At 45.3% G+C, this 27,284-nt stretch overlaps 1 protein-coding gene across 1 annotated transcript; it reads left to right on the top strand.

Annotated features, from left to right (window-relative positions):
• The first annotated feature begins 496 nt into the window (after positions 1 to 496).
• ATIC (5-aminoimidazole-4-carboxamide ribonucleotide formyltransferase/IMP cyclohydrolase) lies at positions 497 to 23,234 on the top strand. The gene is made up of 16 exons (XM_057412314.1): positions 497 to 640; positions 1,235 to 1,361; positions 2,928 to 3,004; positions 3,613 to 3,679; positions 6,416 to 6,504; positions 7,823 to 7,974; positions 8,076 to 8,232; positions 9,684 to 9,809; positions 9,957 to 10,064; positions 11,301 to 11,386; positions 12,581 to 12,670; positions 14,227 to 14,355; positions 15,375 to 15,467; positions 21,228 to 21,410; positions 22,263 to 22,418; positions 22,890 to 23,234. Exons 1-16 carry the CDS (start codon positions 619 to 621, stop codon positions 23,007 to 23,009), a joined length of 1,782 nt encoding a protein of 593 aa, XP_057268297.1. The 5' UTR covers positions 497 to 618; the 3' UTR covers positions 23,010 to 23,234.
• The last annotated feature ends 4,050 nt before the right edge of the window (positions 23,235 to 27,284 follow it).

The raw sequence follows: 27,284 nt of genomic DNA, 5'->3' as shown, positions 1-27,284 counted from the left end.
TTTACCTCGGACTTGGTAAACAAGTGTTTTGCCTTTATCCCTGCTCATCAGTAGGTTGTAAGCTCTCCAAGTGGATTTTCCACAGATGAAATTCCAAGAATAATTTCTGTGAAAAACTATCCTTAATGCAACGAGGCATTGCCTCACCTGCACCTCACTTTCACCAGCGGAATAAGCTGGGCTTCCTGTCGCTGAAGAGGCCCGCAAAAGAACTTGTATCATGACTTCAAGGTGCTTGTACCGCGCTTGTAGCCCGCACCCTGTCCCAACGGGGACCTAGTGCCCAGGGGCACGGCCATGGGCAGCCCGGGCAGGGAAGAGAGAGGGCTGCCCTCCAGCGCTCCCCGCCATGGAGAGCCCCCCCTCCTCACCACAGCTCCGCCTTCCCGCCAGCGCCTTTCCCTTACGCCCAAAGCTCACATGGGGCACTCGCAGCGTGCCCGATCACCACAAAGTGCCCCGCACATCCCCCGCCACCTCCCTTCTACTCCCCGCCCCATCCGGGACCAGCCCACCCAGTGCTCCCGCCCCCCGGTGCAGCGGGCACCCAAATCCCGCCGGGCCGCCGCCGTTCGGTCTTCTCTCCACCGCCGCCAGCGCGCTCCCACCGACGGCGCCATGGCTGCCCGGCAGCAGCTCGGTAACGCGGGGCCGGCGAGGCCTTGGCTGCCCAGGGTGAACCGCGAACGCCCGCCCGCTGCACTTGGAGCAGCTGGGGAGGGTTGGGGGTGAGGGGAAGCTGCTCTCCAGCTGGGCCGAGATGTAATCCCCCGAGTTAGCTAAACAGGGTAGCTCCGGAAGGCGAGGGGCGGCCGGGTGCCGCTCGTCTGGGAGTGGGTTTGCCGCTTCTAACCCGGTAGTTCCTGTGCCCTGAGGGGTTGGGGGCCGCTCGTTTCCCTTTTGGGTGGTTGGTTATACCTTGCCTTGGGTCGGAGCTGGTCGGCGGCCGCCGCTGTGTGGGGAGGAGGCGGCCGGCTGTGAGGGACCAGCTTCCCGCGCTTTCGCCCTGAGGCAGGATGCGAGGACGGCTGTGCTGCCTGCCCTCGTCTGTGGAAGGGGCTTCTCCGCTGTGGTGTGTGAGGGGCTGGAGGTCAGCTCCTTATTCCCAGTACCTCACATCGGAGAAGATTCCCAAGTTACAGGGCTTGCAAAGGCTTCTGACTCTTAATCCTGTTGTTTTCTTTCTCTGCTCCACGTTTAAACCCACAATATTTGTGCCTTTCCCACCTGTTAGCTTTGCTCAGTGTTTCTGATAAGACCAGCCTGGTAGAATTTGCAAAGAGTCTGAATGCTCTTGGCCTGGGTTTGATTGCCTCTGGAGGAACAGCCAAATCCCTGAGAGATGCTGGCTTGCCTGTCAGGTACAGACATTTTCCTATACATCTCCACTAAATATGCTCATTTTGGTCCTCAGGTTGCTTAAATTTTCTCCCATTTGCAAGGAAAACTGCTCTGAAAGCAAGTCTTCCCTTCCCCCCCAAAAAAACCACACTTTCCTAAGGCAAACTTCAGCACCACCTTGACCAGCAAGGTTGACCTTGGTTGACTGAGGCCAAAGAGTGTTACTGTACAGGACAGCACACAGAGAGCTATTGGGCGATGGTGCCTTGTCTGTCTTGAGCTGGCTTTTTTCCCTATGAGAAGGTCAGTTCTCTTGACATTCATAATCTGCCCCTAGTGCTGCTCTTAAGGTCATGGTGAACTTTGCCTGGTTGTTGGACAGGACTGACGTGTTAGGAGTATGTTGAAACTCACTGGAGCTTCAACATTTGTTACAAAATAATTTACAATTTCTTACAAAATAATGATTTGTTACATAACATTTTCCCAGCACCATGGTCAACTTTTTGGGTAGAGCCTTCAAGTGTTGTGCACCCACTGTTGCAGAAAGGGCATGTTTTGGTCCATGATTCTGAGGAAATTTGTTCTAGTTTCTTCCTTGCTGTGATTTAAAAAACAGCTCCAACCAAACTTGCTTATGTCTCTCCAACTTCTTTGCTTGGCTGTGCTATCAGTGAAGCCTGAAGCAAAGAATGGTCACATTTGCTCTTCCCTTTCCAATTTGTTGTTCCTTTACCATCATGAACAGTCACAGGGAGCGGTGAAACTTTAATGCTTTGGCTAAGCTGGAAAGCAGAGTACTGATGTACTGCATCTTCTAATTTTCTCTGTAAACCATGTTGAGTTGGGATTTGCTTATCCGGGGTGTTTCAGTGTATTTGAGAAATTACTGCTTAGTTTAGTGTGACCCATTAACTTTATTTCCATTTATGGGAAAAGCAGTTGTTGCCCCTTTGGCATGAGGTGTGTGTATGTAGTGAAACCTATGCAATTTTTTTGTTTCGGTCACTATTAGAAAGCTGTCTTCTGTCAGATGTAGCTTTTGCACAAGACCAACATTTGTGAAAAGTAAGAGAGCATGAAACCAACATTTTGGCTTCTATACCTAGAAGCATTTAACAAGCTAGTTGACAGATGCCAGCCATAATAAAAACAATCAGATGTGTCTTAATGCCTCATCTCGGAGCTAGTTCCCAGCCTTCTGCATGAAGGAAGCATCATAGCCTATCACTCAGCACAGGTTTTTCCTAGCAGTTTAGGAATACACCTTCCATATGTTGTGTTCTTAACAAGGTACAAAATAATGAAGTTTAAAGGAATCATGCATTTGTTTTCTCTCTAAACTCCCCCTGTCATTGATGGAAAGCTGGTGATTTATCTTTTTTTCACAAATAGACCAAAAGAAAGTTAGGTTTATTTCACCTCCTTACGGCCTTCAAAACTCCTAGCTTTTAAATCTCCTTCCAGTAAAACCAACATTGCCAGTAGATCTAGATTACTGTCCCAATGGGAATAATAACCATTCAACCTATAGATAAAGTCAGAATGGCACATGTATTATCATGCTATGTTTTCTCATTGTGCAGAGATGTTTCAGACTTGACAGGGTTCCCTGAGATGTTAGGTGGACGTGTGAAAACCCTTCATCCTGCAGTTCATGCTGGTATGTTGCTGCTAATCTCTTTTTTTCGGTCTAAAAGAGAATTGAGGGTGGGAAGAAGGGGCTGACAGATGTCTTTATTTTTTTAAAGTCTGTGTGGAATAATAACAGATTTGCTCTAGGGGCAGAAGAAGAGGTGAAAAGCACTAGGTAAAGAAGTGCACAGTGGCTGAATTACTTCCTCTGTTGCTATGCTGGCATCTATGCAGTTAGCAGATCTTTTTCTCCCTAGGGCTATAAGTAACAGGGCTTCTCTGTAAATGCCTTTGCACGTTCTTTGCAGAGTCAGTTTCAGAGCTGTTTGTGCAGAGAGCTCCATGGAATTTAACCTGTGGATGAATCTGGTGTGCAGCATAAGGAACATGATAGCATAGTCTTTACTCGGTGATTTCTGCATGCTGTAATACTTCTTATTCCTAGGCAGTTTGGGTTTACCCTGTGTCCTCTCTTGGATGGATGGAGGGGCTGAGGACTGTTGTCTGAGCTAGAATCAGAAAATTTGCGATAGAAAATCTCTGAGGAAAAGCACAGTCTGAAGGAAGGTGTTGAATTAAATAAATGATTATGATTTAATTATTTTTCAGTTAAGATACACTGTTTTTTGTAACTAGGCATCTTGGCTCGCAATATTCCAGAAGATAATGCTGATATGAACAAACAGGATTTCAGCCTTGTAAGGTAAATACTGGGGGACATCATGCAATCAATTAGTAATCAAAAATGAGCACTGGAAACTAGTCAGCGCCACTGAAAGGGAGCAGAAGGGATTTAATATCCACACACCAGAAGATCTGTAGTCTCCTTTTTCTCTGTCAGAAGATGCAGACTGGTTTGGATTGGAAGGGACCTTTAAGCTCATCCAGTTCCAACCCACTGCCACGGACAGGGACACCTTCCACCAGACCAGGTTGCTCCAAGCCCCATCCAACCTGGCCTTGAACACTGCCAGGGATGGGGACACCTTCTCTGGGCAGCCTGTACCAGTGTCTCACCACCCTCATAAGGAAAAAATTCTTCCTAATAGCTAATCTGAATATACCCTCTTTCATCTTAAAACCATTCCCCATTGTCCTGTCTCTACAGACCCTTGTCAAAAGCCCTTCTCCAGATTTTTTGTTGGCCCCTTTAGGCACTGGAGCTGCTCTGAGACCTTCCTAGAGCCTTTTTTTCTCCAGGCTGAACAAGCCCAGCTCTCTCAGCCTGTCTCCAGAGCAGAGGTGCTCCAGCCCTCTGATAATTTTTATGGCCTTCAACACTTGTAGTAAGAGAGTGTGAAATGTCCCTGCCCATGGCAGGGGGGTTGGAACTAGATGATCTTAAGGTCCTTTCCAACCTTAACTATTCTATGATTCTAAAACTAAAACAAGAAAGTTATACTCTGGTTTCCACAGGCAGCAGAGATTTTAATTTCTTCTGGTTATCTGGGAATGTTGGCACTACATCTGGTCAAGGTTGACTCATATTACACTTCTTGCATGGTTCATTTCAGTACTTTTGGAGCTGGTGCATCTCCCCTCAACTTGGCTCTGGGTGCATGACAATTCCTGGTTTTGAAATACTAGCTTAGTAAATATACCCTTTGATATTTGCATAATGTTTTCAACATGTAAATGAAGAGTAGACAGGAAAAGACAGCCAGGAACATGCAGCATTTGTACAAACAGAAAACACACAGATGACAGGAAGCTTACTTTCCAAGAGCCATTGTGGGAGCAAGTGATCAGAAGTGAGGAATTGAAGTAACAGTTTGTCCACTAACATACCAAAGATTTTCTTCTGGTTTTGTGAGAATTTGTTTGCTCAGTACACTCATGCAGGGAGGGTAGCTTGGGACTATTTTTAACTGCCTGGTTTCAACATCTAACTAGAAATTGTGAGTAACCAATTCTGTGCTGGTGGGTAGCTCCTGATTTAGAAACAGTAGCTGAAGGGAACATAGTAAAGGGTGGGAGGTATAGTTTGACTGTGGTGATTGGGCCAAAATGCATCTTTGCTTTTAAAATTACTTTTAAAAACTGACATGCCTCAGATGGATTTCCAGGCTGAATTTGAAACCTGAGCTTTAAAACCACAGGACAGCTCCGCAGCAGTAGCTCTTCAGAGTATGCTGCATGTTAAATCAGGCTCTGCTGGATTCCAGGGGGAGTAACATGCCTTTACATAAGTGACTTACAGTGCACTTGCATTTGAAGTAACAATTTGTATTTAGATTGTCTTATATAAAGCAGAAGGAGCTGATGCTCAGCCAGAGTGTTTTATGCATGGTTGCATAAAATTTACATTCCCAAATCAAGGTAGGAAACCTTGGTATTGGTTTATCTTGATTTCCATAGATGAAAGAATTAGCAGTGTTAAAGTCCACAGATGGTTGGCAACAGTTCAGGAGCATGAATGGATTGGGGTGGAACAGACAATAAAAGACACTATGAAATTTAGAGACATAGAGGGTTCTGAAAACCATACTGGAAGCTGATCATCCCTTGAGTTCATCACAGAGTGTGGAAACAAAGGAATATTGAAAGTTGGACATAAGTGTATGCATCACAGCAATTTGCTGCCAATAGTGCGCACGCATGGGAGTTCAGTACCTTCATATATTCAGATCAAGAGGGTAAACTAATTCACTTGGATGAAAAACATTGTGAAGGTCAAAAAATGTACCTCCATTCATTGCGGTTCATGTGTCACTGGTAGGATGGGACAGTGCAAGTTATTACTTCATGCTTTCTGGAATAGACTGCAGCTTCTTCCAGATCAGATGAAAAAACTAATTCCAGCAAGGTCCAGTCTTGTCTTGAGAGGGGAAAGTCAATTCTCCCTCTTGCTTTCATGTGATCCAGAGATTTTATGGGATCCAGGCTGTGCACTCAGGCTTCATATGCTGTTGGTATTTTAAAAGTCCACAAGGTGATACGTAGGTCATCTTCTACTCTAGGAAAAGTTGTGGAAAATGAGATTGTACTTTGTTTGCAATGGACCTTGCCCTGGGTGCTTACTCTCTTACAACAGTTCGTGGATGCCTATTTTCAGCACTGCTGAGAGTCCACTTTGAAGTCCTTTGAAGTGGCTCAAGTTGTACACCAAAGTTACTAAACATTTAAATACAGGCCCAGGTGTTTAAAGAAACTCTTAAAACCACAATTTACAGAAGATGGTTTATCTGTTGTAATATTGTTTAGTGCACACAGTTCAGCCAGATTTCATAATGCATTGTACCATCACTTGGCCTTTGGCTGAATGCTGCTGTCTCTTAAGTCTTTTGGAGAAAGAAGCCTTGGCTACAGCATTTTGTGCTGGTCCTTGATCTAAGAGAGAAACAAGACATAAACACACTATGGTAGCCTGTGAATGCTGAGCCCAGTTTGCAATTTTTATGTCGTCTTGAATAACCCTACTTTTTCTCTCAATTCTCAGAGTTGTAGTGTGTAACCTTTACCCCTTTGTGAAGACCGTATCTTCTCCAGGTGTAACTGTGCAAGAGGCAGTGGAAAAGATTGATATTGGTAAGTTAAAGGGAGAGCATATCTATTCTCCAGGCAGACCAGATGTTCTGGTCTCTTTAAGCGGTCTCTGTTGTTTCCTTTTTGTTTGGTATCCTTGCACACCCATAAAGGAAGTCTTCTAAGTTGCTCAGGAGTTGCAAGGGGCAGACTGAAAGCATAGTTGGGTAAACCTCATTGCTTTTAAGCAGATGTACAGTTAAAGTGGCAAGTGGCTGCTGCACAGGTTTGCAAGCCATGCAAGTCACGCATGCCCAGAAGCAGTGTGATGTACTGTAGAAGGCTGTGCTAGGAAAGGCCAGGTGGAGCATGCTTCCTACTAAACACAGAGAGCAGATTATACCTCTTTTGCAGCATCTGGCAGTGTAATAAAAATAAAAACCATGAGCTTTGGAGAGGAAAAGCTCTACCACTGAAAGAGCTTTGGGTATTGCTGAGGACTTCAGGAAGCTGTTACAAGGAAAGGGGTTGGTCTGCATATATGCAAGAGTAGTTGGGACCCGAGTTTGGAAGCATGGACACCTGTATCATCAGCAGTTTTGCTCTTTCTGCTAGTTATTAACCCCATAAGGCTTGCTGTTCCTTCAGTGCAGCAGCTCTAGTTGGCAGCTTGTCAACAGTACAGGCACGCTTCTGTACCATGAGGTTGGATTGAGATTGAATTTTCTTGGAGTAGTTTAGTCCAAATGATGCCCAGCAGAGCTCTCTATTAAATATTTTATGGAGTGATGTGTAGCAGTGCCAGCTTCTACTTTTCCTTTGCAACAGCCTAGTATCTCGTATGATTTAAACTGTTGTAATAGTTGTGCAGAGTCACATTTAAGGGGGAAGTGTGGCATTTTATTTTACACAGAGGACCTGGGCAGGAGTTGTTAATATTTGCAGAGAGCTCTGGGAACCTCTGTTGCTTGGCAGCATAAAAGCAAATCTTCCTATAGAGCCCTCCTCAGCCCATTGTTGCAGAGGATGGTGCTTAAATGGCAAATGGAGATGAGCCATCTTCCTTAGGATGTGGTTGTGCTGCTTGAAGACATTCTTGCCCCAGCTGCTCAGTGCAGCCTGGGACCTGTTTCCTTCCTCTGTGTCTCCAGCTGCAGCTCTGCCTGTGTCTCCAAAGGCCAGTCACCAGTGGACAGAGTAAAACTCACCAGCCTTGTGCATTTTGAAGAGTACTGTTGCAGTCCCCTCTTGCTGGAGAGAGGGAGGCACATTCATCAGGCACAAATGATCCATTGGTGCATGTGCTTTCTTGGCCTCAGATGTGGCTGCTTTTGCTGTATCCAGAAGGGAAGTGCTTCATGCCTCCATTCCTCTCTTGCAGGAGGAGTTGCCTTGCTGCGGGCAGCTGCCAAGAACCACGCTCGTGTGACAGTTGTGTGTGACCCTGCAGACTACTCTGAAGTAGCAAAAGAGATGGCAACATCAGGGGACAAAGACACTTCCATGGAGACCAGACGTCGCCTTGCACTCAAGGTTTGTTTTATTTGCTTGCAGTGAAGGGCTAAGCCAGACTTGATTGCCTTTAAATACCAAATCCTTTTTAAGTTGACAAATGTTCCCCATTCTGTCCCCAGGCTTTCACCCACACTGCTCAATATGATGCAGCCATCTCTGACTACTTTAGGAAGGAGTACAGCAAGGGGGTGTCCCAGCTGCCCCTGAGGTATGGTATGAATCCTCACCAGAGTCCTGCGCAGCTCTACACAATGAGATCCAAACTTCCCATGACAGGTGAGGCCTAGGCCATGCTGGCCAAAAGGTAGCTCTGAGATAGCTAGGAAAGGAGGTGCTTGGGCATGTCTGCTCATTGTCTTTAAAACTGAAACATCACCTTGTACTTTAGTCCAAAGGATGGCAAGCAGCGCCTTAACAACTACTTTATTACTGGCACTAGCTTTGCAACGGAAAGGTGGAGTTGTGTGAGACAGGAAAGCCTGTCTGCGCAAGACTTGCTGTAGCTCTGCATTCCCTATTGGTGTAGGATGGTGTGTCCACACTGAAGACAATTGGAACAGATTTACATAATGAACTTTCTGCTTTACATCAGATTCAGATTTAGTGAAGGAAAATCTCCTTATCCTTTTAAGATGCTTTGCTACTTCCTGTTTTTCTTACTTGTCTTCCCATTTTTTTTTTTGCCACCATTTACTCTGTCTAGAAACCAAGCTGTTTTCTCTAGGTTTGAATGGGGTTTGTTTTTTTTTTTAATCTATTTATTTATTTGTTTATTTGATGGTTTTGAGGAGAGTTTTTTTTTTAGGTTGGTGTTTTAAACTGCTGCTTCTGCTGGTGATGGCAGAGGGAAGGGGTACAAGTCTCACTCGCAAGAGTTTGAGACATGTCTGGTGTGTATCTGCTATTTTGTAGGGTGTGCCACCCATGACAGCATTGTTGCATTAAGGGATACCCGTGTTTTGGAGAGAAAGTCTGGCTGTTCTTGTTCTTGAGTTGCCATGTTGGTACAAGCAGTTCTTGCAGAGCCAGGGCAAAAGGTTTTGAGAATAGACTTTTAAATGGGCTTCATGCTTGGCATGTATTTCTGGTGAAAGGACCAGATCAAGCATCTTCATACAAACTTGCCCTAAATTTTAAGTGGTTCTGTTGACATCAGTTAGAGACAATGTCTGCTTAAAGATTAGTGCCAGACTACTTAGTTGAATCAGAGCCATAGTCACTATATGAAATTTATATACTAGATTTGTAAAGAAATCTACCCTGCTAGTGGATGTGGTTTTTGTATTCTTCCCTAACAACTCTGGCTATGCACCTTGATCAAAATCAAGCTCTGGCAGACTTACACAGAAAGAGAGAGCTCTTCTTCCAAATGGCTGCCAGTTGAAGAACTCAAAGAACATAAGGGGGGATATTCTTTCTTTGTTCCCCTTTCACAAGAGCGAATGTGCATAGGGACAGTGTGTGTCTTGCTCCAAGGTCATATCAACAGCTTCAGTTAGGGAAGATAATTGTATTTGCATACATTTGTTCCCAGTCTCAAACCTGTGCGTTCCTTACAAGACACTGAGGCTTTTCAGGATTAACCAGTTGCTGAGGAGCTTGTTTAACAAGAACAATTCATAGCTATTTTGGTATCTGGGGGGAGAAGTCTCTTCTGCTTGCTCTCCAGACTCTGGGGAGAGGGGTCTGCCTGCTTTAAAGCATCTATTTGTGTGCTGTGTTTGCAGTGGTGAATGGCTCTCCAGGGTTCATCAACCTGTGTGATGCTCTCAATGCCTGGCAGCTGGTGAAGGAACTCAAGCTGGCATTAGGCATTCCTGCTGCAGCCTCCTTCAAGCATGTCAGTCCTGCAGGTAGGGTGGCTTCATGTTGCCATGCTTTTCTCTTTGAAAATACTCCAGCTTTTGGCAGGCCCCGTCAGTGGTGTATCAGTGTCCTTTCGCCTGGCAGCCTCCAGGGAGGTCCCAGGACTGAGTGCCCTTCCTTGTGTTTCCCACTAGGTGCTGCTGTTGGAATACCCCTCAGCGAAGAGGAGGCGCAAGTCTGCATGGTGCACGACTTCCACAAGACTTTAACACCCTTGGCATCTGCCTATGCACGAAGCAGAGGTGAGAGGTCCAGGAATAAACTAGTGTGTCCAAGGAGCTGAGCTGAATTCTCAGCACATAAACAGCATGCTTAGCACGTGGCAGGCTCTTCCCTTTGGATTGGATTCCTCCTCTGTATGTTTTTTTTTCCATAAGGTTCTTACTGACTGAATTAAATGTCTATCAAGCATTGTTTTCCAAGTGAGCAGACCTGTTGTTTCAAAGAGGCCAAAAATAATTTTGGATTCTGTTCCTTGATGTATATAGAAGATGTGTAGATTTTATTTATTTAATTAAATATGTATATGCACACATATTTGTATAAATCTTTGAGGTTTTGGCTAAAGGATTTGGATAAACAGCTGTGCTGTTACCACACTCATCCTTACACTGCAGATGGGATGCTCAGGAGTACTTATTTGGAGTAGAAATGTTTCTGCCTGGTATTTGGTAGGTGCTTTTAATGCTTTTGTTCTTCAGCGCTCACAACTCACCCCGCCCCCCCCCCCAAAAATAGGTAAATAAAAATGGCTTTCTCAGCTGAGATACTTTGCTAATTCTCTCATTTTCCATGGCGTTCCTGGAAAATCTGCACAGATGAGAGATAACAAAGCAAACTTATTTGACAAGGGGCACATCGGCTTGAGTTCACTTTTTACCCTTTAAAGACCACCTTTGAATGTTGCACCCAGAAAGCCATTGCATGATTGATAGAAAAATAAACCTTTTGAATGGCAGGGACAGAAGAATTGTCCTTGCTAAGTAGCGGAGCATCTGTGGTGAGAGCAGAGTTTACCTTAGCTATGTCATTAAATATACAGAATGTCTATTAAAAAAAAGCTACTTTTCTGGCTCTGGTTTCTTACAGGAGAAGGCAGATGGGAGCATAGGCAGCTAAAAGCTTTCTTTTTTTTTCCAACTATCTCCCGTCTAAAATCTTTCTGCATGACTCTTGCCTTTCCTTGTCCTTTTGCCACCATGGCTACAGCATTGCTGTTTGTAGGGATGGAGGTAGTCATTACAGAGTTAGAGCTCTGACAAAGGCAGTAGAAAAGAAAGAATATCTGAACTGTGGGAATATTGAAGGGTGCATGTGTTTGAGGTAGGATTTTTCATCCTTGTTGCTCTTACATGGTCTCTTATTTTTGCTGTAGGATTAAATTATTAGCTCTCATGGCAATGGACTGTGTTGTAGGAGCAGACTTTTCTTTGTGTTACGCTAGAGTTTGATAAGTTGCTGAAGATAGGATTTTTCAGGTGCTGACCGGATGTCTTCTTTTGGTGATTTCGTTGCCCTGTCTGACATCTGCGATGTGGCTACAGCCAAGATCATTTCCAGAGAGGTTAGTTAAACAGCAGCAAAGCCTTTGAGTGTAAAAATGAGAATTGCACTAGATGAAGTCATTGGTTTGTAACAGCCATTCTGTTTGAATTTGATACATTTTACTCAAGACTGGTCTGTTTGTGCAAGTCTGTATCTGGAGGGCAGAATTTTGATGTACTTTTCTCCCTACCAGATTAAACCTGGATGTGTGCTAGAGCCTGTGAAACAGCAGTGCTTGAAATGCTGTTTTCAAGGAGGTGATTGGAAACCTCAGCTTCTGAGTAGGCCTCGGGAAATGAGCCCTGATTACTGTCACAAGTATCTGACTGGTTAAAGGGCTGTAAGTAGAATAGGACTGGAGAGCTGATGGCAAGCCTCTTGCCCAAGGCAGGAATGTGGCTGTGAATTGCTACCTGCCAGTTGGTACAAGTTATGTGTAGGCTCAGCCACTTTCCAGGCTGTATTTTTTACTTCGCTGGATTCAACATGAACTCCGTAGCTTACTGCATTGCACAAGTCTCTAGTTTACATACAAAGTTAAACAAGGGAGTTCATGCTTTACCAAACACCTTCATCCCATTATATGTTGCTTACAGTGTTTTTTTGAGGGGGAAGTCACAATGAAAAGGGCTGTCTTGTACATTGGAGACTTACTTTCAAACAAATGACAGAGCACATTTGACCGGATTGTGAGGAAAACGTTTGGTATACTATTACTTAGAAACAAATAAAACCTCACCTACATTGTAGGATAAGAATGGGAAAGGTGTGTATCACTTCACGGAGCTGATGAATGGCAACTCTCCTCAATTTTAAGGCTGTTAACAGCTCTTAGGCCAATATTTTTGTCTCATTAGACATGTCACTGTTGAAATAAAGATCTGGGTTTTTTTAAGCCATCTTTACTGTTAGGGCTTTAAAGTGGGGATGTTGTACATGAGTTTTCTTCCCCCCCCAAAGAGGAATATTAGTTATTAGTTCCATTCTGCTGAAGTGATGGTGGCTATTTTTTACTAACTCCTGCCAAGAGCTTACTGCACTCCACTGTTTCCACTTTCCAGAATTGAAACCAAAGTTGTTATGGTGCCTCTGTTATATGGTACATACAGACCCAAAGAGGTGTGCCTTCAGTGCTTTTCTGGAAATGGCACGTGGAGCTTTCGGTATTAGCCCCTCTTTTTTTCACACGGAAGCTGAAATCTGTGTGTTACAGGTATCTGATGGTGTGGTAGCTCCTGGCTATGAGGAAGAAGCTCTCAAAATCCTTTCCAAAAAGAAGAATGGTGGTTACTGTGTCCTTCAGGTTTGTATTCCTGCTCCACTATAACCCTGTACCTGCTTTTCACAGAAGTTAGTGTCCAAATAGCTGGGAGGGCTGATCCAGGTCCCTCTACAGTGCCTGGAAGTGTTTCCTTTGGGTCTTTGGGGATTCCTGTATGAGCTGGAATTCCACCAGCAATGCTGTAGTCATGTCATTATAAAATTACTCCCCTCTATGACTGTAATGCCTTCCTTGGCTTTCACAGTGATGTGGATTTAAAGTAATTGAGTCTGTGACCAGCCAGAGTACTTCAAAGAGATAGAATTTCTGTGCTCTCTTTGCCAGCTTTCCTCTCACTTCTCCTGAATTTGTTTTCTCTCTGAATTCTTTGTATCTAAGATACAGTGTCGCAGTGATGTTGTGAGTCTTATCAGTGGGGGAACTCTTGTCTGGGCATGGGGTGTTTATAGGGCAGTCTACACGACAGTCAGTGATGAAGATAGCAGCACAGGGAGAGATTGGACCTGGGATGATGCACCTTTACATATTTCTCAACAAGCATCCTGGTTGAAGTATTACTATAGTGTGGTCAAGTCAGTATCAGGTTGCCTTCATAGTTTCTGCAGTGATTGTTAGGACTTCAAAATCATCCAGTTTTGGTGAACATGACTAATGGATTACAGAATGCTCTCAACAGCCAGACACGTCCTATTTCTGCCTGACTCTGAGAGACAAATGAGCAGAGAACTTTGCTATAGTGCTACAAAAAGAAAATCCAAGGCTTAGCTGAAGCTTCAATTGTAGTGTTACTACCAGGGGAGCTGTAGAAGATGGCTCAGGAGCTTCAGGCAAGAAGGAATGAAATGGCAGATAATCTTGGTAGATGATTGCTTCCTGAATTCAATTAGCTTTGCAAGGATGAGGTTGTACTGGTTAACCATGTATCTTCAGGGCCTGTCTGCAGAGGGATGCTAAGAAAAGTTGGTCAGAACAAATGTAAATAGGTTAAGGAAACCTCATTCAGAGGTGATAGCCTTAATCCAGTTTACTTCATGTCTCAATAACCTGAGGCTACCAAAATTCTAAATAAGCCCATGCATGGTAGACCTGAATGCAGTTTGTAACAGTTCCATTTAACTTTACCCCTTACACTGCTACATGCTTGTTCAGAGATGTGCCCCAAGAGAGTGCATTTCTGGAAATAAGCACAATCTCTTTTCCCTTGAATGTCGAAGAGGGTTGGGAGTTGTACCTTGTGGCATGTGTGAAAGAACTCAAAAATATTTCTACTTTCCTGTGCAAGACTGCAAGACTCTCTTTGTGTGGATGTCTTCCCCTTTCTGTGCCAGCCTAGAAGAGTTTGTAGATTTTATGGCTTGCAATATGAACATTTGTATATAAACATCTCTACTGCATTACCTCTCTTCACCCTGTACGTGTCACTTTGTGCTGTTGGGACCTTGCTGCTCCAGTTGCTTCTAATTACTTCTGATGGTTTGACATTGCTTTCCATGAGTGCATTTTAACTGAAGCTGTTAGTGGATGTAGGCTTTTAATTGCTCTAAGAGCGTTTTATTGGCCTCTCCTTTGGCTTGTAGATGGATCCCCATTACGAGCCAGACGACAATGAGATTCGAACTCTTTATGGCTTGCACCTCATGCAGAAGAGGAACAATGCAGTCATCGACCGGTTCTTGTTCAAGAACATTGTTACAAAGAACAAAAATGTAAGTGTCAGGAGATGAATGAGCTTAAATCCTGGTAGAATGGGCTGGTGTGCTTTCGTGGAAGAAGCAGTGGTTTGTTTTAAGAGCTCTTAAAATATTTTAATGAAATTTAATTGGCTTTTAAATTGTTTTGACAGTGCAGCAAATTTCTGGGCCAAATATACTTGTGTAAATCAGAGTAGTTTGCCTTTGGTTTGATTCCTTGCATAAATAAGAGGAGCTGAACCTTGCCTTTTATCTCTGACTAGCAAAATACTTGTATTTCTTACAAGTAAGAAGCTACCATGTGTGATTCCTTATGGTGAGACAGCCATATGCTAGGGATCTCTTGTGATCTCATTCTGACCCACTGTTTAGTTCTTCTTTTTGTGTTCAATGTGTTGTGTAAACCCTGGCCTTCCTAATACTGGTCACATCATCAGGAAGTTATCAGTTGTTTCTTTGTCTTTGATCTTGTTATCATTAAAAGACAGATGTTAATGAGCACGTGATTAATCCTGGGCTCAGAAGCAAGTTCAGGCATTGAGGTAATAAAAATAAGCATAGTAAATTAGTAATGGAACAGACTTAATAATACTTCATGAAGATGCTGAGCTCTACTGTTTTGTGGTGGTGTAGTGTGTACTTCAGCATGGGCTTAGCTTTTTACCTATAAGCATATCTGATGTCAGTGAGTGAGTACAGAAGACTTTGCAGGCTTAATACCAGTGATGGAGCCCTCTTGACCTGGTAAGGTTGAGTCATAGAATCAGCTAGGTTGGAAAAGACCTTTTAAGATCATCAGCTACTACCCCAGGACTGCCAAGACCATCATTAATCCCTATGAGCTATGAGATCAGCTGCCAAACCAATCGTTTACAGTTTTTAATCTAAACAAAATTTGCTGGTAATTGAAAACAGGATCTTTTTAGTTACCTTGTTTTCCCTGTCCATGCTACAGTACTTGTGATGGCTCTGGGGGCTTGCAAATCTCTGGCACATGGCCAGTCATGGTTGTTGACAACAGTGTTTTGTTTCAGCTGCCCGAGTCTGCTGTCCGAGACCTGATTGTTGCCAGCATTGCTGTTAAATACACCCAGTCCAACTCTGTTTGCTACGCCAAGGATGGGCAGGTAACTGAATCAGGCAGCTCTCTGGAGTGTGGTTGCACAGCCAAGCTGGTCAGATAACGCTTTTGCCAGGTTTGAGTTCTAAAATCATTTAGCATACAGGAAGCTATTAAACAAGTACAGATGAACTGCCCTGGACAGCACCATACAGGGTGGTAGCTAAACATTTGTTTCTCAAGAGGCTGCTTCAGAACCTTGGTGTCCTTTATTCATGGTAGTGACTGGGCTGATTCTTTCAGGGATAGGGCTGGAAAAGCCTTTATGTGCTTCTGCAAGTCTGGCCTTGAGTCATTTCTTTTTAACTACTTTGTGCTTTTATATAATTTTTTGAGGGCATGTGCATATGTTGTTGTCTATATAGAGCCTTAGGAAATGACAGGAGTTTTCACAGCTGGATTCTCACTGTCTGAATGGCTCTTAGTTTGATTTGTCACTTCTTATGTAAGAAAGATGGGGTCTGTTTTATTTTTACCCCTTCGGGGCATTGGAAATCTTCTTTTCTCTCTGATTTAAAAACTTATGATAAATAGGATTTATGGGGCATTATGAAATGTGTAGTTGAGATCTGAATTGAGATTTGAGTTGAGACTCTTGAGTCTTAAAACAAAAACCTAAAATCAGTTAACAAATCAGTTGTCCTAAAGTTGTTGTAAAGATATTACAAAATGTCTTTTTGCCCAGCCGCCTGTTCTCATAATGCTGTTCTTTAGCTGATTCTCTGCTTTCCATGGTAACTTTTCCATGGGCCTGCATTATTTTTTAAAAGTACAGAATTCAAGCCAAAGAATGTTTTTGGTGTTAGGCTTTGGTACATCATAAATCAGCAAAATGGATCGAACAGTGTTCCCTGCAGGTGCAGCCTGTGAGTGAGCTGCAGTGCTGTCCTTTTTGCGTTGGTACCCATCTGCATTTGTCAGGTTGTTGTTACAGCCTGGAAACGTTGCAGTGCTGTCTCACAGCTCTTCCTGGGGTCATATGTTGCATGGTTCTTGAAAATAAACATGTCTCTGGAGATCTGGCATTTTTCTTCTATTCAGATTTGGGATTTTTTTCCCCCTTGCTTTTAAATGGTTCTCTCTACTCAAGAGTGTCAGTTCTCATAGCCCCAGAACAAAGGTGTCACTATCTTTGCTCTTTTTCCCTCATTACAGCAGCAATTTCCCCAGTGCTTTTGCAAGTCTGGACAGAACATGGTGCTGCAGATATTACTGAAATGTGTATGGTAATGTGTGTACCATATGGAAGGGAGAAGGCATGAGGGAGGAGTGAAAAGCAGTGTGGGCAGGCATGGATTTAACTAGTTGGGCTTCAGTGCTGTTGTGCATATTTGCAGGCATACATTTTAATCGAATACACATGTGCATTGTCTTGGTTTGCTGTATGTGTGACAGGGAAGGTCATGATGAGAGCTCTGTGTGCTGCAGCAAGAAACAAGTGATTTTTTTTTTTTTTTTTTACCAGTAAAGGTTAGCAGCCATTCCAATCACTTACTCAAGGAGGTGGTGAATCTGCACTGGGGTCTTCAAGTCTAAGCTTGACGTCTTCCCAGAGAGACTCATTACAGTCCAAATGCAGAAACAGCAGTGGCACATGCTACAGGTAGTGATGGAGGAGCTCAAATGGGAGCTCCCTTCTGGTTTTAACATCTCCAAAAGCTTCCTGAGACTGTTAAGAGCCCTGTTCTTAATGTATAAATGGGGAAAGAAATAAGGTACATGGAAACCCAGTCTTACTAAGTGGTTAGCTTAGATCCATATTGGTAATGCTGTGCAGAGCTAACTGCTGGTTGTATCATTTACCGAGACATAAGTTGTGCACAGGGATATTTGGATGCAAACCAATAGCATGATCACCAGGGATGGAAAGTAACTTCCAGAGTGTTACACTTAAAGCTTTTCCAGGATCTGACTTTGTTGGGGTTACATGAGCCAAGCCTGGGAAGTCTAGCTTTCCTTAACTGCTTTTGTTTTTCCAGGGGTTATTTCAGCCTCCCAGCATCCCCATTGCCAAGCAAAACTCTTGTGTGTCACACACCCAGAATGCTTTTGACAGCTTTGTTGGGTTTTGAGTGGATTGACAGCTCCAGCAAGGGCTGGTGCTGGTGTTAATAAGTTCTAGGAAAGCTTTTGTGGACTTGAGTGGCACTTAATTTGCAGGAAGCCAGCAGTCACTAATTGCACATGTTTTTTCTGACTTTCAGCACCCACAAAGCCAGTCTGTAACATGTTGATTTACCATTTTCTAATGATATAATCAGGTTTCAAAGTATCAATTGAGAATTCTTCTCTTTCTGTATTCTCTGCACAGTAGGATTAAACAAACCTGTTAATTTACCTTCCTGTTTTCCACCAGTGGTGCAGATATTTGTCAGTAATGTCACTGTTCTGTCTTCCCAGTTGTGAAGTCTTTCATTTGATCTTTGTAATACCAAATGTATTTAGGGGTTTTATTTTCACATTCAGGGTAAATCTTTTGAGTAAATCCAGGCCAATCTGGATCATTTTGCAACGATCCTTTGGGCATTATCCATCTTGTCTGCTTTTGCACAGTATTCCAACTATGGGGCATGTTTGGCTGTTCTGTGAGACGAAGTGTTTCGGTGAAGTAGTTCTCAGTTTTCACCCAAGCTTTTCTTTATGAAGTGATTTTTTTTTTTTTTTTTTTTTTTCTCGGCCTGTATTCTTGTCTCCTGCTACTCCTCACACTTACTAGGCCCTGCTTAAGCACTTCTTGATTCCCAGGACATTAAAGTCTGAAAAAAAACATAATTTTTGTGTGGAAAATAGGCAGAAAATTGAAGGGGAAGGATTCCTTTGTGGAAGATTTTGAGTTTTCAGCTATGGTTTTGTATGGTGAAAGGCCAACATTTGAGGAAGGGAGAGAGATTTTCACTTCACATGAAATGAAAAAGGCAGAGAACAGGTACATTCAGACAGTGTGAGGAGAGATTCAGATACAAGTCTAGTTTGCATTGAGCAGAAGCTCAGACTTCTGATTTCTTCTGTCTAGACCAGAAATTCCAGACTACACTGAGGAAATGTTCCCCAGCATGCTGTGTTGCATCAGAACACCTTTTCTACACAAAAAGGATTTCACTTCCTCTGAATCAGCATTTTCCAGTGAAAAGCATCTTATTCTCCTAGGCTGTAGCTGTGAACATACTTCTAGGACAATGTGGGTTTATCAGAAGGAGGCACAGAGAAGCAGCTTTTGTATTCTCTTGCCCATTAAGCCATTACAAAGTCAGTTCTGTGTGGTGCAGGTAATATCTCTGTAGATTTGGGGGTGCCTATGAATCGTTTGCAGGATGCATCACTTCAGTTGAAGTACAAAGTTCCTGCCATTTTGGAGTTGTTGAACATGAGCCAAGTTGTTAAGCATCTCTTGACAGTTTTTAAAAATGTAACATATTTTGAGTAGCTCAGAGAGAAAAGGAAAACACTCTTGTTGAGGAGAGTGCTGACAGGTAGGAGAGCTGTACCTCTGATGTGTGCCCATGGATGAGCTGTGTGTGGCTGGTGCTGCATTGGCCTGGAAACTTTTTCTGCACACCATTGCCCTTGTTGGCTGAAGGCCAGGGCTTGTAGCAGATGAGCCAGTCCATCACAGGAGTGCAAGGCCACAGCTCACAAGTACATGATGAAGATGAGGCACCATTCTGGCACAGGACATTGCACTTCTGGCACATGACATCACATGAAACTTGGGAATGTTTCATGGTATTTTGATCCCTGCTACCAGCAGCCTGTCCAGTACTCTTCACCATCTGCATCTTCAGCTACACATTTCTGCCTTGGCCCAGTCTGGCTTGCTAGGCCCACTCTTAGGGGCTGAGTGATGCCTAAAGGTGTGCAGTGTATGACAATTTTAAGCCCTCTCCTTTGTCCAGGGTAAGAGGCTACACCTGTTTGGAAGAAATGATGTGCCTACATGCAGCTGGTGTGCATCCTGTGAGATGCAGGGCCTCTTGTGCATTTGAGGGTTAAACAAGTTGGACATGAGAGCAGAGGTTGGACATCAGGAGTGTTTGTAGAGGGGAAGGTGTCACTAAGCCATGGGAAAATTTGCATCTATTTTGTATTTATGATAATACTAATGTCCTTGTGGGTATGTTAAGCACCAATGACTTCAGTTACAGCTGAGCAAATGATACTAGATAGGAGCCCAAGTCTCTGATTTGCTCCTTGGGATACTAGTATCCAGCAGCATGTTTTACAGTTCTGGTAAGAGGTGAAGTCACTGTCTCGATGAATGAGAAGACAAATGATTCATTCCTTTGAGGGCACCCTTTGACTTACAGCTTTACCATCTGTTTCAGTCTGAGCTGGAAAATCTGAGGCATTGGCCAGAACTGCTAGTAGCCTCAACACAGTATCCCTGGAGCAATCCCCATGCAAAGAGTCTGGTGAACAGTTTCGCTATGGCTTCGCAGCAGGAGGAAATTACAGGAGAGACTTGTTTTCTGTCAGATCCGTGGTTTGAAATGGCAGGAACTGCCTTTGGAAAGCAGGACCCACAGCTCTGAAAGCCATGGAGAAAAGTTACCAGCCTGAGTTTGACAGCTGTGATGGCCAGGTTTGGGGTCTGGCCTTTGTGTGCCTGGCATATGGTCATGGCAGGGGCAAAGCTGAGGGACAGCAGGCAGTCTGGAGCCCAAGAGACCTCAGCTCAGTCCCTTGGACTTGTCAGTTGTGAGTGCAGGCAGACCACATCTGTAAGGGGTTGTTCTACCAGTGTCCATAACCAAGATGTCTCCAGCTACACGCAGTGTCAGCACCTAAGATGTGCCTTTGTCTCTGAGGGGACACAAGAGTTTGTTTGCAGTGTGTATTGAATTGTGACAAATGGCTTGCAGTGACCTGACCGCTGGACTCCCAAGAGTTTCTATGTGCTTTAACCTGTAGGGTACATGAAAAAATGACAGAGGTTGAATGTGCCTGAGAACTCCTAGGAAAGCGGTCTCATAAAAGCAAATTGAAACTAAGCAAATGCCATATTTTCACAGCACCTACTAGGAGGAAATAGAAAAAACACCATTTGTGTTTAGCTTCTGGAAGCACTGGGTCTGATATCAAATACAAGTGCCATTAAATAAGGTTAGCTGCAGCTATTCTAAAAGCCCCAAACTCTTGGGCACATGGCAGAGTAGGAAATGTGTTGGTAGCTCCAGCACCTTGACAATTCATGCAATGCAATGGTTCTACTGACCAGCCTCCCCCACTGAGCAGTGGATTTAGTCTCTTATGGACAGAAAAACTGTGCTGTAATCCACTACATCCCACAGCTGATCTCTTCAAGCTGTGTATGCCTGGCCTATAAGGAAAGATGATGGTGGTTGGGTGACCTGGGCTCAGACTTTAATCCTCCTGCCATTTCTTCTAGCAGTCACATTTGTTTCTGCAACTGACAGGGTTTTGTTTTGCTTGAAACAAAAGCTGTAATTGTATCTCTCTCCTGAGGTGAACAGTTTGACTCTGATGGCTGGGGCTGTGTTGTTTAGAAGGATGAAAGAATGTGGTGGCTTTCAGCTCAGCAGAGCCCTGAAGTGAGAGTGCAGAGAGCTGACCCTGTCACTGCTTTACAGCAGAGGGGATGCAGGTATTTCCCTGGTTTACCTCACTAATCACCTACATTCCTGCTCTGCTTCAGTGAGGAGCAGCTGATTTTTGGGAGGCCTTTCCTTATTGCTTGGCTGAAACTGCAGCTCTGATTGTGGTCCCTGTGCAACAAGGTGTGACTGTGCTTTGTCCCTCTCTACTGCAGGTCATAGGTATCGGAGCGGGCCAGCAGTCCCGGATCCACTGCACGCGGCTGGCTGGGGACAAGGCAAACAACTGGTGGCTGCGGCACCACCCACGGGTGCTCTCCATGAAGTTCAAATCGGGTGTGAAGAGAGCAGAGGTCTCCAATGCCATTGATCAGTATGTCACTGGGACTATTGGTGAGGTAAGGGCTGGCTGAGGGGTTTTCCTGGAGATTCCAGCTTCTTTGTCCTTAAGTAGTAGTGGCTTGAGTTTTGCGGGTTTGGGTAACAGACGATCCCAGAGATCAAGTGGCCAGGGCCCAGGATGGTGACTTCCCTAATGGTGCAGTGGCAAAGTGCCCCTGTGATACTGCACCCACTGCTCCAGGTGCTGGAACCCGCCCTGCGCTTTGGTGTGCAGCATAGTTTCATCTGATAATTCCCTCCAGCAGTAAGGAAAAGTTAAAGCTACAGTTAATGTCAGTGGCACCTTCTCACCTGGTGCTGTTTGCTTGTGTGGCATTTCTGGGTTCTCAGAATCTCTCTGACCTCCCAGTTACAAGCAATAGTGAGGCAAGAAAATAGTATGTCCTTTTTAAGTATTGAAAGCCAGGAGTGGGATTTGGCACCTGGTGATTCATCAATAAGGGGTTAAGAACTGCTGTTCAGAAGGTGAATCATAAACCAGGCTGCTGTTTGTCATGTGTTAAGTCATCTGCCAGATCCCATTTGTGTGTGCTGGCATTTACTTTGAGCGTTCTGCAGGTAGGCCAAGCAGAGCATCTTGGAATTAAAGGGAAAAGAGAAAGAATCCCTCAAACCCTGGGATGAGGAGAGGGAAGGAAAGGAGATAAAAGGATGCAAAAAGAGCTGATGTTAGTAATATGTCCCCACCACTACTTGGGATTTTAAATCCCTGGGGGTGACATTCCCAGCAGCAGGGCTGTGTGAGCAGAAAGCCCTGCTGAGCTTCAGACTGATGCCACCACTCATTCTGGCAGGGGACTGCTGGGAGACCCATGTTTTGGCACTGAGCTGGCTTTTTTCTCTCCCAGGGTGAAGACCTGGTGAAGTGGCAGGCACTGTTCGAAGAGGTGCCTGCACACTTAACAGAAGTGGATAAGAAGCAGTGGATTGCCAGGCTGAGTGGTGTGTCCCTCAGCTCCGATGCCTTCTTCCCCTTCAGGGATAACGTTGACAGAGCTAAGCGGGTAAGATGGTGGCAGGGTGACTGCAAGGAAATGCTTACACAGGCTAGGCTTTCTGTTTTAAGTTTGTGTGGACTGCTGAGGAATGTCTGCTCTGCACTGTTAGTTGGAGTAGTGCATCCTGGGAAGGATGCCTCTCATGGTTACTGGTCTCATGTGGATAGTCATTATCCAGTCATTGCTCAGTTTGTTGATTTGAAATGAATAGAGGATTAAAGTTGATTAAACCATGCAAGAATAACAGACAAGGCCTATTGCTTCCAGAGGAACTGTTTTATTCTTCTGAACTGTGGAGAGAGCTGACTGCTCACATGAGGAACTCCCCTGTGAATGTCTTTGGGCAATGGAAGCTTTTGTTTGTTTATTGATTGGTATCTAGGGATGTGAATGAAGGACTGGGGCTGCCAGCTCCTTTTCAGGGGGATTTTGGTTTTCCATGCTCTAATCCTTCCACTTCTCTCTGTTTTTGTTCAGAGTGGAGTACAGTTCATCGCTGCCCCATCTGGCTCGGCTGCAGACGAAGTTGTGATTGAAGCTTGCAATGAGCTGGGGATAACCCTGATTCACACTAACCTCCGGCTGTTTCATCACTGAGTTTGCTGTGAGATGTTGTGGGCCCTCTTTGGTCACAGTCTCACCAGTAGCAGTGGCTGGAATATCACCAATTTAATTGGCAGGCACTCACAGCCTGTGTTTAGCAAGTGTTTGTAGGGTCTGTAAATGAGTCTTTCCCTGTGTTAGCAGAGAGTAAAGGCACAAGAAGTTGACCTCCAATGTAGAAAACAAGTGTTTTGCAAATAAACATACGGTTCTTAGCTAGGTGAAGTCTGTACTCTTGTGTCATCCAAATACCTTGTCCTCAGGGAAACAGGTTTATCTTTGCGGTACATTTTACAGTGCAGACTTTACAACTTCATTAGAAGGCTTATGGAATGGTATGAAAGCCGGGCTCAGGCCCAACTTCTAAATGAACTGATAAGAATCTGTGTTGTAAACTGAACTGAGCTGCTTTTGGGGGAGTCAGCAGATAGTTTTCTCCAGGTGCTTCTAATTCACTGTGAGGAGAGGGGAGCAGGTCCTTCGTGCCAGACCCTCTGAATCCTGCCCTAGCCAGTGCTTTGGGGCTGAGAGGCAGTCAGGTTGTGTTCTCCAAGGTGAAAGGCTCATTCCTGCCAGGAGCTTGACATGCTTGTTCTCATTCCAGGGAGTTCAGCTCAGAGTTCACATGCAGGCATCTGGGAAGCATCTTGCCTGAAGCCACTTCCCTTCTCTATTGTGTGCAATTTGCTTTGAGCAGATTTGAACTCTGATTAGAAAAACAAAGTGAAAATCTGGAGCACAGGGAGATGAACCAAGCCAAGCCCAGGCACGTTTCTTGCTGGCAGTTGCTGTGACCATTTCAAAGGGATGAATTTGGGTTCTGTTCTGCAAAATCTGTTCAGTTTTTGGCACAGAGCAGTTCACAGTTTTGCAATAAACACTTGAGTCGTGCCTCAGATCCTGGCAGGGACAGAGCGGGAAGTCTGCCTGTGTTCCCTTTGCTCAAGCAGCTGCAGGGGTGCATAGGTGGGAGGCAGATTGAGAAGAGCGGAAGTTCTGGTGTGTTCCTGGCTCTGCTGCTGACTTCCTGTGACTGTGGGCATGTATTTAATTCTTCCTGCCTGCCTGCTTGATCCATACTGCTTGAAGTGAGCAAAGCAAAGATATTTCCTGGGGAATATGAGGCATTTAAGATACCAAGAAAACCTGGCAGAGGCTGCCCAGAGAAGCTGTGGCTGCCCCATCCCTGGCAGTGTTCAAGGCCAGTGGGATGGGGCGTGAAGCAGCCTGCTCTAGTGGAAGGTGTCGCTGCTTGTGACAGGGAGCTGGAGCTGGATGAGCTTTAATGTCCCTTCCAACCCAAACCATTCTGTTGAGTCTGTGATCATAATCATAGAATCATAGAAGGGTTAGGGTTGGAAAGGACCTTAAGATCATCAAGTTCCAACCCCCCTGCCAGGAGCAGAGTAGAGGGGCAGGATCACCTCCTTTGACCTGCTGGGATGCATCCCAGGATACGGTTGGCTTTCTGGGCTCCAAGCGCACACTGAATCCGGCTCATGTTAAGTTTTCTCATCAACCAACACCCCCAAGTCCTTCTCCGCAGGGCTGCTCTGAATCTCTTCTCTGCCCAACCTGTAGCTGTGCCTGGGATTGTTCCGACCCAGGTGTAGGACCTGGCACTTGGCATGGTTAAACTTCATAAGGTTGGCATCAGCCCACCTCTCAAGCATGTCAAGGTCCTTCCGGATGGCATTCCTTCCCTCCAGCGTATCAACTGAACCACACAGCTTGGTGTCATCAGCAAACTTGCTGAGGGCACACTCAATCCCACTGTCCATGTCACTGACAATGTTGAACAAGACGGGTCCCAACACCGATCCCTGAGGGACACCACTCGTTACTGGTCTCCAGCCGGGCATTGAGCCATTGACCACAACTCTGTGTGTGCGGCCATCCAGGCAGTTCTTTATCCACCAAGTGGTCCATCCATCAAATTGATGTCTCTCCAATTTAGAGACGAGGATGTCGTGTGGGACAGCGTTGACCACTTTGCACAGGTCCAAGTAGATGAGATCAACTGCTCTACCCCTGTCTATCAGTTCTGTAGCCCCATCAGAGAAGGCCACCAAATTGGTCAGGCAGGATTTCCCCTTAGTGAAGCCATGCTGGCTGTCACCAAGCACCTTGTTGATTTTCATGTGCCTTAGCATGCCATCCAGGAGAATCTGCTCCAAGATTTTGCCAGGCACAGAGGTGAGACTGACTGGTCTGTAATTCCCTGGGTCATCCATTTTCCCCTTTGTCGTGGTTTAAACCCAGTCAGGTAACTTGTTCACTCACTCCCAGTGAGTGGTGCCGACCTGACAACAATCGAGGTCCGCGTCCCGTCCCCCCCCCCCCCCCCCCCCCCCACCAGGGCTCTCCCCTTCCCCACTCCTGGAGGAACGGGGACGAGGATCGAAAAAGTGCAGCTCCCACGGGTTGAGACAAGAACAGTCCAGCAACCAATGTACAACACAAATCACCACCGCTACTATCAACTGCAACAATGATAAGAGAAAATAACAAGGGAAGAGAATACGATACCACCGGCCAAGAAAAACGAGTTCCACCCGGAAGACCGTGTCCTTCCAGGTAACTCCCAGTCACCCCCCACCCCGGCCATGACGTGCTGTGGTATGGAATACCTCCCTGGCTAGCCCGGGTCAGGCGCCCCATCTTTGCTTCCTCCCGGCTTCTCCTCCTCCCTGGCAGAGCATGAGCCTCACAAAGTCCTTGGTCAGGGTAAACATCACTTAGCAACAACTGAAAACATCGGTATCACCAACACTGTTCTCAGGCTGGAAGTCAAAACACAGCACTGCACCAGCTACCATAAAGGAAAAAAAACATGACTGCTACTGCTGAACCCAGGACACCCTTCTTGAAAATGAGGGTTATATTTCCCTTTTTCCAGTCATCAGGAACTTCACCTGACTGCCATGATTTTTTAGATATGATGGCCAACTTCATTTGCCAGCTCCTTCAGGACCCGCGGATGGATTTCATCAGGTCCCATGGACTTGTCCACATTCAGGTTTTTAAGAAGGTCTCGAACCAGATCCTCTCCTACAGTGGGCTCAAGGTCTTCATTCTCACAGTCCCTGCATCTGCCTTCCAAGACTTGGGTGGTGCGGTCAGAGCCTTTGCCAGTGAAGACCAAGGCAAAGAAGTCATTCAGAACCTCAGCCTTCTCCAAATCCTGTGTTGCCAGTTCTCCTGAGAGCTTCCGGAGGGGGCCCACATTGTCCCTTGTCTGTTTTTTATTTGCTGCGTACCTGTAGAATCCCTTCCTGTTATCCTTAATACCCTTAGCCAAGTTTAATTCTAATCGGGCTTTAGCTTTCCTAACCTGGTCCCTAGCTTCCCGTACAACATCCCTGTATTCTTCCCAGGCCGCCTGTCCTTGCTTCCACCTTTTATAAGCCTCTTTTTTTCATTTGAATTTTCCTCAGAAGCTCCTTATCCATCCAAGGAGGTCTCCTGGCCCTCCTGCTGCACTTCCTTCTGGTTGGGATGCAACACTCCTGAGCTTGTAGCAGGTGATCCTCGAATATCAACCAACAGTCTTGGGCCCCTCTGCCCTCTAGGGCTATATCCCATGGAACCTTGCTAAGCAGGTTCCTGAAGAGACCAAAGTCTGCTCTCCTGAAGTCCAGGGCAGTGAGCTTGCTGCACGCTCTTCTCACTGTCCTGAGGATCTCAAATTCGAGCATCTCATGATCGCTGCATCCAAGGCTGCCCTGGAGCATCACATGTCCAACGAGCCCTTCCCTGTTGGTGAGCACGAGGTCAAGCACGGCACCTCTCCCTGTCAGATCCTCTGTTACTTGCAGAAGGAAGTTGTCTTCCACACAATGGAGGAACCTCCTGGATTGCTTGTGCCGGGCTGTACCGTCCTTCCAACAGATGTCAGGGTGGTTGAAGTCACCCATGAGAACAAGGGCCTGTGAGCGTGAGGCTTTTCCTATCTGTCTATAGAGTGCTTCATCTGCAGGTTCTCCTTGATCAGGCGGTCTGTAACAGATCCCCACAGTAATGTCTCCCATCACTGTTCTCCCTTTAACCCTGACCCACAAACTCTCTGTTGACTGCTCACCTGTCCCCAGACAGAGTTCCATACTCTCCAGCCTATCCCTAACATAAAGGACAACTCCCCCTCCCCGCCTGCCAGGCCTGTCTTTTCTAAATAGCCTGTAACCTTCCATTCCAACACTCCAGTCATAGGAGCCATCCCACCATGTTTCTGCAGTGCCTATTATATCATACCCCCATAGACGTGCACAC

Source organism: Pezoporus wallicus, unplaced genomic scaffold (genome assembly GCF_028554395.1).
Source record: "Pezoporus wallicus isolate ANWC-B61680 ecotype Strahan unplaced genomic scaffold, APGP_CSIRO_Pwel_v1 contig_6566, whole genome shotgun sequence".
Classification (NCBI taxonomy): Eukaryota; Metazoa; Chordata; class Aves; order Psittaciformes; family Psittacidae; genus Pezoporus; species Pezoporus wallicus.
This window is presented reverse-complemented; position numbering and strand designations above follow the sequence as displayed.

Excerpts from the sequence above, each read along its gene's own strand:
- ATIC (XM_057412314.1), top strand. The coding sequence starts at position 619 with ATGGCTGCCCGGCAGCAGCTCG. Across the intron at positions 3,005-3,612 it reads TCATCCTGCAGTTCATGCTG|GCATCTTGGCTCGCAATATT; the intron begins GTATGTTGCTGC and ends TTTTGTAACTAG. Across the intron at positions 15,468-21,227 it reads GCTACGCCAAGGATGGGCAG|GTCATAGGTATCGGAGCGGG; the intron begins GTAACTGAATCA and ends TCTCTACTGCAG.